This window comes from Rattus rattus, chromosome 7, assembly GCF_011064425.1.
Source record: "Rattus rattus isolate New Zealand chromosome 7, Rrattus_CSIRO_v1, whole genome shotgun sequence".
NCBI lineage: Eukaryota > Metazoa > Chordata > Mammalia > Rodentia > Muridae > Rattus > Rattus rattus.
In genome coordinates this window covers 12,817,672-12,829,807 of record NC_046160.1, presented here as the reverse complement: position 1 = coordinate 12,829,807, position 12,136 = coordinate 12,817,672, and the positions used below count along the sequence as shown (strand labels likewise).

Here is a 12,136-nt window from a genome sequence, read left to right as displayed (position 1 = left end):
TTAGTTATTATTTATCGCTTTATTTTTGTGTTGATTAAACCCAAGGTCTATCAATGAGGTAGTCTGACCACTTTTTTCTTTTATGATAATGGTAAGATTAGGATGATTTTTATTGATTTATTTTTGCTTAGCTATGCATCGCTAAGATTCTATTGTTTGTTTTTGTTATTGAAGCAAGGTTTTGCTATGTGACTCTGGCTGTCCTCAAACTCCCAGTAATCATGCTGCCTCAGCCTCCTAACTACTTGAGCACTGTCTGACTTAAACCTCTGCCTCAGTTCTCCCTCATCGCAAGTCTCCCTACCCCACTGCTTCCCTGGCACTGTTAATAGGCCCTTGTCTGCCTCAGGCTGGTTTCATGCTTCCCGCCCATTAGTTCTGTCATTCTTGGTCCTGAAGCAATGTTGTCATTTCATATTGCAGAGCCTTTAAATGGGTCACTGTTCCTTTACCTGGTGGGAAGCTGCCACGAACCGGATCCACCCATCATCCAAGGAGACGACGAATGCCCCTCTTTGAAGCTGCACACTCACTTGGCCTCCGCCAAACAAGACTAGGGGGTACACAGACACCATGCTGCAGTCTCGGATAAACACCCGGCTCGTTTTGATTTTCTCATGGTACAACAGGTAGGGGCTGTCGAAGTGTCTGACCTGTAACACAAAACCTCAGATGACAACGAGGTGGACGGACATGTAAGGGGATTCCCGCCGCCAGTCCTGTGGACGTCAGAGCTGCCTGTCCATTAAGGACTCGCAGCTACCTTTCCTCTGAGCTCACTGTTGTTGTGTGACTTCCTGATACCCATCAGAAGCCCAGCCAGCATCTACCACTTTGTAAACATCTCCTCGTTAGGGCTGGGGATGCTCAGTGACAGAACATTTGCATAGCATGCACGAGGCCCTGGGTTCAATCCCTAGTGCCCTAGAAAACAAAGCAACAACCATAAAAAGCCCCTTTGGGTGGTGTTCAGAAGTTTTCGGAGGTATGTTCATTTGTGTGTGTGGACACATGCTCGTAGTCGTGTGCCACTGCATGTATGTAACATACAGGATCCAGTTCTCTTCCTCTCTAGTGAGTCCCAGGGGTAGAACTCAGGCTGCACGGTGTGACATCAAACTCCCTTATCCGCTGAGCCACCTCAGCAGCACCCACATTTTTAACTGAGCACTAAAGTAAAACTGTAGATATTTACGGGATGTTATGCTGCATGATATAATTCATGATATAATGTTTAAAAATAATTTTCTAGATTTATTAATTTTGTGTGTTCGCCTGCACATATTTGTGTTTCTGGAGGTCAGAATGAGGCACTGGGCCCCTTGGGTTTGGAGCTTTGCAGTGTGAGCCATCGTGTAGGTGCGGAGGGCTGAATCTGGGTCCTCTGCAAGCTAACACCTGAAAGGCTCTTGATTCTCTTTCTCTACAGCCCCTCATTTCAGAAAATGGCAGCCCATGTGTTCAAGCCCCCGTGTGGGAGCTTAGCTGCTCTTTTCTGCCCGGTTCCATTTGGAGCATCATCACGTCCTGACAGCTATGTGTTTCAAACAGATAGGGCCGACAGTCTCATTCTCATGACCTTTCTAGCTACTACGTTACTATAAACCTTTGCCTTTCACCAGGCCACCAAGGCCACCGCAGCATCCTCTGCGCTCTGTGGTTGCTTCCCCATCTTAATGGCATCTTTTCACAGCAGCCACAGTGATCTTTCAGCCAGGACCAAGATTCCGATGGCTCCCCAGAGGCTATAAATCTCCATTCCCTACATGACCCAACCCTGGCTCGTCTGTCCCTGCACAGCTCCCATCATGCTCACCTGGGTCAGTCGCCCACTGAACGTCCCAGACACACTCGTGTTCCTGGTCTCAGCACTCACTTCTGTGCTGGAATGTTCTCTCCCAGAGATCCATATGGCTTGCCTCTCATTCAGGACCTGACTGTTTTATCCTAGAGTTCTTCCCAAATTGCTCTATAGAAAAAAGGCTCCTCTCGGCTTGCTGCCTGCTTAGCTTTTTCTCTAGGGTGTTTGCCACTGACTTCTTCATTTCCTGCCCTCCATGGCCTACACAGTGTCCAGCACAGAGACAGACTAGCAGGCATGCATGGATGTTGTCCTCCACATGGCTAGAAGAGTGCAGCTAGCTCAGGCCTGTGCTGTCTAACGTTGGAGGCAGTCAAGATGAGTGGAGGCCTCCTGGTCCTCTGAGCTTGGAGACCTTTCCCATAGTTTACCACCACTTTCCTCAGTAGCACCATGGGGCTGACCAGCACTGACCTTTCAACCTCACTCTGCCCCTCTTCTTCTGTTTTGTTTGTTTTGAGATAGGGTCTCACTCTGCAGCTCTGGCTGTCCTGGAACTCACCATGTGGACCTGCCTCTGCCCTCAAGTGCTGGGATTAAAGGCGGGCACCATGCACCTGGCGAGAGCTCTCGGTACTCTTTCCTCGTCTTCTCTCTGAGCTTCACTGAGCGCCTACCTTCACCCAGGTCTCATGCTAGACTCTGGAGATGTAAAAATTCCTGTCCTGGATTTATAATTCTGGGACAGAGTAGCGAGGTAAGAAGAGTGGACAGTGCATACCCAGTGGCAGCAGAGCAGTGCAGGCAGAGGAGTCTGGGGGGAGTGGCACTGAGGAAATTCTGTCTGAGTCGGAAGTGCTGAGGACTGGACACAGGACCTTGCTGTAACCAGGCACACTCTACCGCTATGCTACACCCCATGAAGGAGGCGATTCTTAGTGGAAATGTCAGGTTAAGCACGGCTTCCTGGGGAATGCGACGGTCATTCTGGGAACAGGAGCAGCATGTCTGGGGTCATGGTGATGGGAGACACTGTTGCATTGTATGCAATGCTGCAGCATGCAGAGTGACAGAGGAAGTGGGGTCTACAATAGACTCTGTATATGAAGATTTAAGAAATGATCAAGATAACAGCAGTAATGCAGAAGGCTAGAGAGAATTCCAGTACTTTGGGCATGAAACAATGTTTGGGATTTGAACTGAGAAAATGGTGGTGGCCATGAGAAGAGGCAAAGGTGACACTACCTGAACTTGGTGGCCAATTGAATCAATGTGGAGAAAAGCACATCAGACCCTGATTCAGATGGTACCATTCCTGGACAGCACCCAGGAAGAGGGTGCACAGGAAGATGATGAGTTTGATCTGAGGAGGACACTAGCTGCTGTTCTCTAACAGGAAAGTTCAGAGCACACTGAGCTCTGATAGACTTGGGGTGAGCATGTAGTGGGCAGCTGAGATCATGATGTTGTGCCCTTGGAGGGTCGAGGAGTGTACACACAGTACAGTGAGGGTCGAGGAGTGTACACACAGTACAGTGAGGGTCGGGGAGTGTACACACAGTACAGTGAGGGTCGAGGAGTGTACACAGTACAGTGAGGGTCGGGGAGTGTACACAGACTACAGTGAGGGTCGGGGAGTGTACACACAGTACAGTGAGGGTCGGGGAGTGTACACAGACTACAGTGAGGGTCGGGGAGTGTACACACAGTACAGTGAGGGTCGAGGAGTGTACACACAGTACAGTGACGAGGAGTGTACACAGAGTACAGTGAGGGTCGAGGAGTGTACACAGTACAGTGAGGGTGGGGAGTGTACACACAGTACAGTGAGGGTCGGGGAGTGTACACACAGTACAGTGAGGGTCGGGGAGTGTACACACAGTACAGTGAGGGTCGGGGAGTGTACACACAGTACAGTGAGGGTCGGGGAGTGTACACACAGTACAGTGAGGGTCGGGGAGTGGTACAGTGAGGGTCGGGGAGTGTACACAGACTACAGTGAGGGTCGGGGAGTGTACACACAGTACAGTGAGGGTCGGGGAGTGTACACACACTACAGCGAGGGTCGGGGAGAGTACACACAGTACAGTGAGGGGTCGGGAGTGTACACAGACTACAGTGAGGGTCGGGGAGTGTACACAGACTACAGTGACTGCACACAGTACAGTGAGGTTGTACACACAAGACTACAGTGAGGGTTTAGGGAGTGTACACAGACTACAGTGAGGGTCGGGGGTGTACACACAGCAGTGAGGGTCGGGGTGTACACACAGTACAGTGGTACACACAGTACAGTGAGGGTCGGGGAGTGTACACGGGGAGTGTACACAGTACAGTGAGGGTTGGGGAGTGTACACAGACTACAGTGAGGGTCGGGGAGTGTACACACAGTACAGTGAGGGTCGGGGAGTGTACACACAGTACAGTGAGAGTCGAGGAGTGTACACAGACTACAGTGAGGGTCGAGGGGTGTACACAGACTACAGTGAGGGTCGAGGGGTGTACACAGACTACAGTGAGGGTCGAGGAGTGTACACACAGTACAGTGAGGGTTGGGGTGTACACACAGTACAGTGAGGGTCCGAGGGTGTACACACAGTACAGTGAGGTCGGGGGTGTACACACAGTACAGTGGTCGAGGTGTACACAGTACAGTGAGGGTCGAGGTGTGTACACAGACAGTGAGGGTGAGGGAGTGTACACACAGTACAGTGAGGGTCGGGGAGTGTACACAGACTACAGTGAGGGTCGGGGAGTGTACACACAGTACAGTGAGGGTCGAGGAGTGTACACAGACTACAGTGAGGGTTGGGGAGTGTACACACAGTACAGTGAGGGTCGAGGAGTGTACACAGACTACAGTGAGGGTTGAGGAGTGTACACACAGTACAGTGAGGGTTGGGGAGTGTACACAGACTACAGTGAGGGTCGGGGAGTGTACACAGACTACAGTGAGGGTTGGGGAGTGTACACAGACTACAATGAGGGTCGGGGAGTGTACACACAGTACAGTGAGGGTTGGGGAGTGTACACACACCCCAGTGAGAAAAACAGACCACTGCCTCAGAGCAGGGGAAGGGGACCTGGTAAAGCAGACAGTGACCAGGGCTCCTTCAGGAGCAAAGAGATCACTGATTGGAGAGGAAGAAAGTTAACAATGTCAAAAGCCACATGAGGACCAGGTAATGTCCCTTTAGATGTGACAACTAGCAGGCCACTGTACCATAGATGAGTTTACCTCTGGGGAGGAGGCAGCAGTGTCAGCACAGGTTGATGGAAGGACAGAATAACGGACTGGCAAACCATGCTGATGGTAGAACTACCTCATGGCTTCATAAACCAACCCACAGAGTGGTGTTCATTTGAGAGCAGGAATGAGCTCTTTTTGTATATAGTGGAATTTTCCCAAACTGGAAACCCTCTCCAGAAGCAGCGTGTCAGTCTGTTTACACAGATCCGACCCTCTCTAACTCTGTGGTACTCCTGGAGACACTGCGAGTCATGGACCGAGGCTTGCCTGCCTTAGGGGCTGCGTTTCTCACTGAGGAGGTGCCATAGGTAACATACTGCACGCTGCATGCTGACCTGATAGTTCACTGAGGAAGGGTGAATGTGGACATAGCCGTCATTCTTGGTAACGAACTTCAGCTCAGCTGACTTTGGCTGCAGCCTGACCACTCCAGAACTGGTCTTCTGGAACTTTCCTTCTGGGGTCTTGACCTAGATAACAAGTATTTGTGAAAATGGATAAACATATTTTCATTGCAGGACTTGTCCTTTGGCACAAACAAGAATTGCTTGACTAGATCTTGTTTCTTTTCATGTTTCACTTTTTTCAAGGCAGGGTCTCATTGTACAGCACAGGTTATCCTGGAACTTACTATGTAGTCTTGGTTGGCCTCAAACCTGTGATTCTCCTGTGTTATCTCCCCAGTGCTGAGATATATATTAATAGTGTGCAAGTGTGCAAGTGTGCAAGTGTGTGTGTGGGGGGGGGCATGCATACCATGTCCACGTGGAGGTCAGAGAACAGCTTGCATGAATCAGTTCTTTTTTCCCACCATGTAGGCCCCAAGGATTAAACTCAGCTAAGAGGTAAACTCAACTTCTAGGCAAGCACCTTTACCCACTGAGTCACCTCCCTGTCCCACAGCTGTTGTATCACTTGCTTTTTAAACTTTATATATTGAACACTTTCTTATATTTATTCAAGATTTTCCTAAAGCATTGTTATCAAGAATTATATAGTGCCTCATTGTAAGTGTCTACAACTTCATCGTTAACTTTATTTATTTACTTATTGGGCAGGTCTGAAGTGCCCACATGGCGTTGGATTAGTGTGGCTGAGGCGGCCTTTGAACCCCCCATCTTCCCTGTCTCTCCAGGGCAGTGATTACAGGTTTGCACCACCACAGCTGGTCGAGTCACTGCAAACTTAGATTTGCTGGGTGAAAATCCATCTGCTGAGTGAGGATCCTCCCGGCTATAACTTTGTGCGTATTTGCAAATTTCCTCTACCAGCTCTAGAAATGGAGCAGAGTTAGGACAGATATGAATTGTATTCTCACCTAGAGTGCTTATTTAAGGACTTACACAGCATTGGTATTAATTATTAGATGTTGCCAATTTTAGGAGTAAACAAGTCTATTTCCTTGTGTAAATCTGCATTTCTTTGTACTACTACACCCAGGCAGTCTGTGTGTGCTGTAGGCTCACTTACAGCCTTGTCTCCTACAACCTCTGCGATGGGGAGAATGAAGGAACTGGGAATCCCTGCGTACTGTGTGTGTGTACTGATGATGACAAAGTTTACCCTTTGCTGCTACTGTTAAGACAGGAAACAAGAGGACTCAGGAAAAGCGTCCTGTTACCTGCACTACATTTGGATACAGAGCGGCACACAGCACTGCTGATATCAGCTTGGGGTTCTCAGCATTTGTGTTAGCCTGTGAGAGAAACACAGCATTACCACACGAGGTGTTTCAGCAGGTCATGCATTTGCCAGCACACGTCTTTCTTTTTGAGAGTTTCACGTTAGCCCTGCCTGGCTGAAACTCACTAATGTAAACCAGGCTGGCCTCGAACTCATAAGAGATACAGCTGCTTCTGTCCCAAATGCTGGGATTAAAGGTGTGCACTACTGTCTTAGTTGGGGTTTTACTGCTGTGAACCGACACCGTGACCCAGGCAACTCTCTTAAGGACAACATTTAACTGGGGCTGGCTTAGAGGTTGAGGTTCAGTCCATTATCAAGGCAGGAACATGGCAGCATCCAGGCAGGCACGGTGCAGGAGGAGCTGAGAGTTCTACATCTTCCTCTGAAGGCTGCTAGCAGAAGACTGCCTTCCAGGCAGCCAGGATGAGGGTCTTAAGGCCACACCCACAGTGACACACCCACTCCAGCAGGGCCACACCTTCTAATAGTGCCACTCCCTAGGCCAAGCACATGCAAACCAGCACAACCACCACCACCGGCCATTGTATTTCATTTGATGTCTATCTTAAACAAACAAACAAAAACATCTAACTTCCTATTTATTATAAAACAATTTCTTTCTCAGCAGAAAATAAGCCTTCCAGCCCACAGTCACACAGCACATGTCTTAAAGGCTTATGATGATTTTTTCTAGATGCGTGCACAGCGGTCAAGCCAGTGCTCTTGACTGTGGTGTGGTTAAGGGGCCCTCACTAGAGCCAAGGTGAAGCTGATGCCAGGTCCCACGCCCAGCACGATCAAAGTGAACTCTTTTTTCCCATAGGTTTAAACAAGTAAATGAACAGAGCTGGTGTTGATAAGCATCACGGTGAGAAAGAATCTGATTTGTGAGACAGCCGGACTCTAGCAAACACTACTTGTTCTATAACAAAAGAACAAAAATTCATTGGGAAGAAGTCTCTTTTAAAATTACACCTAAGACATTAGTTGGTAAAGGCTGGCCTGTTTTGAGAAAACATTACTAGAGCCTACTGTGAATGACAGAATTATGAAGAACAAGTGTGAAATTTAAAAGAAAACAATGTTGACAATGAATGGAAACTCCTGAGCTCGTGGAGGTCAGCTGCCACTTTTGTGGACTGCAGAATCCAGTGTGCAACTGCTCACTGGCCGAAGTGAAGAATGCTATTCGAATTAAAGTGAACTAGGACAGAAGGACACGCCCCTTACCTCCTCTCCTGTGGCATCCAGGACACCATCTCCCCCTTGGGCTCTCTTTTCAATCTCTTTTGCTCTGAGTCCCTCTTTGACAAACCCTATGTCGGAAAGCAGCTCAGTGAACTGCCGTTTGAGGCTGGCCATTTCCTGAAAGAAGGAATGGACCTGTTAAAGAAGGAGCTAAGGACACTTCCAAGGTGTAGCTCACACGTGTGTAACAATAGTGAGTAGTGGTGAGTGCGCTGTCCACCTAACGAGGCGTAAGGCCAATCTTGTCTGTCGCCTGTAGAAGGCGGCTTCCATTTACTGCCCACTGGCAGGCGATGAGACAGTTACATGGAAACAAAAAGCCTGCAAAACCCCAGCCATTTTCTTTTTCTTTTTTTAAACATTTATTTATTTATTATGTATACATCATACAGCTTTCTGCCTGCATGTATGCAACTACAGGCCAGAAGAGGGCACCAGACCTGATTATAGGTGGTTGTAAGCCACCATGTGGTTGCTGGGAATTGAACTCAGGACCTCTGGAAGAGCAGACAGTGCTCTTAACCACTGAGACCCCCCCCCCCAGCCATTTTCTATTTAACATTTTAACTGCAGTGTGACAGGTCTGATTTTCTAGGAAATTCTTGGGATGGGCAAAACAAATGTAATTTATTTTTGCTTGTGGTACTGCTTGCTGCCTCTTTGTTTTGTTGTTCTGCTTGTTTGTTTTGTTTTTTGAGACAGGGTTTGTATCCCTGGCTGTCCTGGAACTCACTCTGCAGACCAGGCTGGCCTCTAACTCACAGAGATCTGCCTGCCTCTGCCTCCCAAGGGCTGGGATTAAGGGTGTGCACCCCACCGTCAGGCTTGCTGCTTTACTTTTTAATCTTTCTGTTTGGTTTCTTTTTTTCTTTTTCTTTCTTTTTTTTTTTTCAGTTGGGGAGCTGGGGACAACCCAGGGCTCTACCACTGAGCTAAATCCCCAACCCCCTGTTTGCATTTCTATCCAAGTCCTGTCAGTCCCTTATCTGAGCCCAGAGTAGCTAATGTTTCTCTCAGTGAAACTCATCTGCAGAACTTTCCCTACCTTATGGTCTTACTGGATCACAGCTGACATTGAGAATATGGGGACATTATTAAGTTTTTTAGATTTAGATACTGAAAAGTGTTAAGGGCTGGAGAGATGGCTCAGTGGTTAAGAGCACCGACTGCTCTTCCAGAAGTCCTGAGTTCAATTCCCAGCAACCACATGGTAGCTCACAACCATCTGTAATGGGATCTGATGCCCTCTTCTGGTGTGTCTGAAGACAGCTACAGTGTACTCATATACAAAATAAATAAATCTTTTTAAAAAAGTGCCAATGTCTTTATCTTGTAGCTTTTGTTCAAATATAGGCTGCAAGAATCAAATTCAGTTTGTGGTCTCCTTCCTTGGAAGGCAGAGAGAGGCAAGCGGACTGAGTGCAGGTGTTGAGGACAGCCATGGCAACACAAAAGAGCTCTTTACTTTAAACGTGGGAGGCACAAATGGGTGGGGGACGGTGTGCTTAGCCTGCTGGCAACATGAATCTGATTCATTTCACCGGTCTGAACAAAACATGTCAGGTCTCTGGTACAACTTATCTACCAGCAGAGACAGAACTAGATGTGAGGAAGCAGGAGTACTAAGAACACTGATTTATGTTCCTTGGACCTCCCTTTCTCCAGCCTCCAGATTGCTACTCAAATAAAAGTTTTGTAGAGACCTTCTCCATCGAGGCTTTGGCTTCCCAGACATGGTGGAAGGAGGTCTAAAACAATGTGTGTCACAGGGGGAGGTAGAAACACATATCCTCATGTTCAGGAATCCATGTTGCACAGCTGAGAAGACTGAGCATTCCCACGGTCCAGACAGGTCAAGCGAGGCACTACTGCAAGCCCTCTGGGCATCTGCCAGCTGCCACAGTGGGAACGATGAAGGAACGGCACAGAAGAACTCACCTGCAGAGTTCTCCCAGACAGGAAATTCTGTCTGCAGTAATTATAACTTGCTCGTGCACTTTCTTTTGTACTCAGCTGCCAACCCTAAATCGTGGAGAAATCAAGCTGAACTTATTCTGATATTGGAGCCAACTGCGGCTACAGACCTAAGTTCTGAGGTGTCCTTACCTTATATGCGCAGAGAAGGGCCAGATAATCACTGTTTGCAAATGCGAATTCCAGCTTTTTCTGATTGGCCTCTTCTTTCTTATCCCAGGGAGACACCTGAATGAGTGATGGATTTGAAGGATATGGTTTCTCTGAGGTTTCAAATGGCACTTTCCTACTGCTGCAGCCACTACCTGGGGAAAGCGTCTTGCAGGGAACCAAGTGCACCACTCCATGTGTAGGTTTATTCAAGGCAAGCACGACAGAGAAGCTAACGAATGGCCCTTTTGTTCTGTGAGTTTGAAATAAGGCCAAGATAAGCTCTTTGGTCTTTTAGGACCACATGGCAAACGACAGCCATCAAGGACGGCTCCTCTAATTGCTGGATCTGTTGCTTGGCTCTTTCTTTTTTTAAAAAATGATTTACCTTTATGTGCATTGGTATTTTGCCTGCATGTGTCAGTAAGGGTGAGAGATTCCCAAAACTGGAGATACAAAGAGCTGTGAGCCACTATGTGGGTGCTGGGAATTGAACCCTGGTCCTCTAGAAGAGCAGCCAGTGTTCTTAACTGCTGAGATATCTCTCTAGCCCATTTTTGTTTTTTAAGACATTCTCACTGTGAGACTGGCTAGCTTAGAACTTGCTATGTACACTAAGCTGGCTTCACATCTATGGTGGTCATTTGTGGTGCCTCTGTTTCCAGAACATAGTTCATCACACCAACCTAGTTTTTACTTTGATGTCTGAGAGAGGGATTCTATTCTACAGCCCACACTGGCATGGGACTCACCGTGCAGCTCAGGCTGGCCTGGAAAACTGGTCATAGGGGAATGCCTGTACAAATCCAAAATTGTTCCTCTCCGCTCTGGTGCTGGAGGGTGAATCTGAGGCCTCACACATGCTACCAAGTACCACACTTTAACTCCTAAAGTCTACCGACTTAGATACGCTCACGAGTGGACTGTATGTGCAAATTATCTTTCAATAGAGTTACTTTTTAAAGTTAATAAATGTGCTCATTACCTTTTGAAATTATAAAATGGTATATGCCGGTTTTTCTAAAATAAGCAATAGCAAACAAAAAGCATATTATTTTAATAAGCTATCCCTCTAGTTCCCAAGATTTTTTTGGGGGTGGGGCGATACAGATTTTTCTAAGGATCAAATACCATTATGCTCTGAAATCTTTCACATCCCACATACATGCAAATTTTTAAGGGCTCACATACCTCTGATGTCTAAAGATTCCTTTGAGACCTGTGACATAAATTCCAATTTAAACAAATGTTCACTTACGAAAGGGGACTTAAAAGCCAAGCTGGCAGCAATGGTGAGAGCAGGGTCCAGGCAGCGGAAGATTGATCCCAACAACATCAGTTTGCCGATCCTAACGTCCACAGGCAGAGAGGCCAAGTGATAGCCCAGGGGGGTGAGCTTTTCATCCGGAGTCAAGGCTCCCAAGTCTCGCAACCGTACTTTTGAGGCACGAAGAGAATCGATATGTGGAGGTTCAATGAGCCGAGAGAACACGGATTGGAGATTGTGAGTACTAAACATTTCTAAAATTTTAATTCTGAAAAAGAAAACCATGATTCGTAAATCTGATATCTTGCAGAGTGAAGCAGAGGGATAACTTTTGTTTCTTGAGTAAGAAATGCCTTTTAAAGAAAAGACTGATTTTAATCCTTGCTAATTATGTGTAGATGTGTCTGCATGTAGATGTGTGTATGAAAGTGCAGGTGCTGTCAGGGGCCGGAGGGGAGGACACCCTTGGAATTGTAGTTCCACGTGGTTATGAGCTGACAATGGGCCTTGGGAACTGAACTCAGGTCTTCTGGAAGCGCAGCAAGTGCTCTTAATCCCTAAGCCTTCTCCTCACCACCTCCTAAGTGCTTTTCTAAGCCACACAGCGCTTCATGGGTTTGAGACAAGTAGAAGCAGCTTCCCCAATTCTAGGCTTACAGGCAGGGATCACCACACCCAGCTGCAATGATGCTTTAAGTAAAGCCTTTAGAAATCTTGTCCTCTAGTTTTCTTAGCAATAAATTACAGACCCACCTCAAGG

The 12,136-nt window shown here is 47.4% G+C and overlaps 1 protein-coding gene across 5 annotated transcripts in view; it reads right to left on the bottom strand.

Moving 5' to 3' along the window:
* Positions 1–12,136, bottom strand: part of Dhx57 (DExH-box helicase 57) — a 51,293-nt gene that overhangs the window by 2,384 nt on the left and 36,773 nt on the right. For 3 of the 5 annotated variants that reach the window (XM_032908819.1, XM_032908820.1, XM_032908821.1), the window contains 7 exons: positions 11,368–11,644; positions 10,092–10,187; positions 9,924–10,007; positions 7,968–8,102; positions 6,673–6,747; positions 5,387–5,521; positions 453–653 (listed from right to left, as the gene is read on the bottom strand). In XM_032908819.1, the coding sequence (XP_032764710.1) occupies positions 453–653; positions 5,387–5,521; positions 6,673–6,747; positions 7,968–8,102; positions 9,924–10,007; positions 10,092–10,187; positions 11,368–11,644 (1,003 nt within the window). Of the gene's footprint in view, positions 1–452; positions 654–5,386; positions 5,522–6,672; positions 6,748–7,967; positions 8,103–9,923; positions 10,008–10,091; positions 10,188–10,698; positions 11,305–11,339; positions 11,645–12,136 lie in introns of those variants that run through there. The other 2 variants (XR_004388570.1, XM_032908822.1) reach the window with 2 other exon arrangements.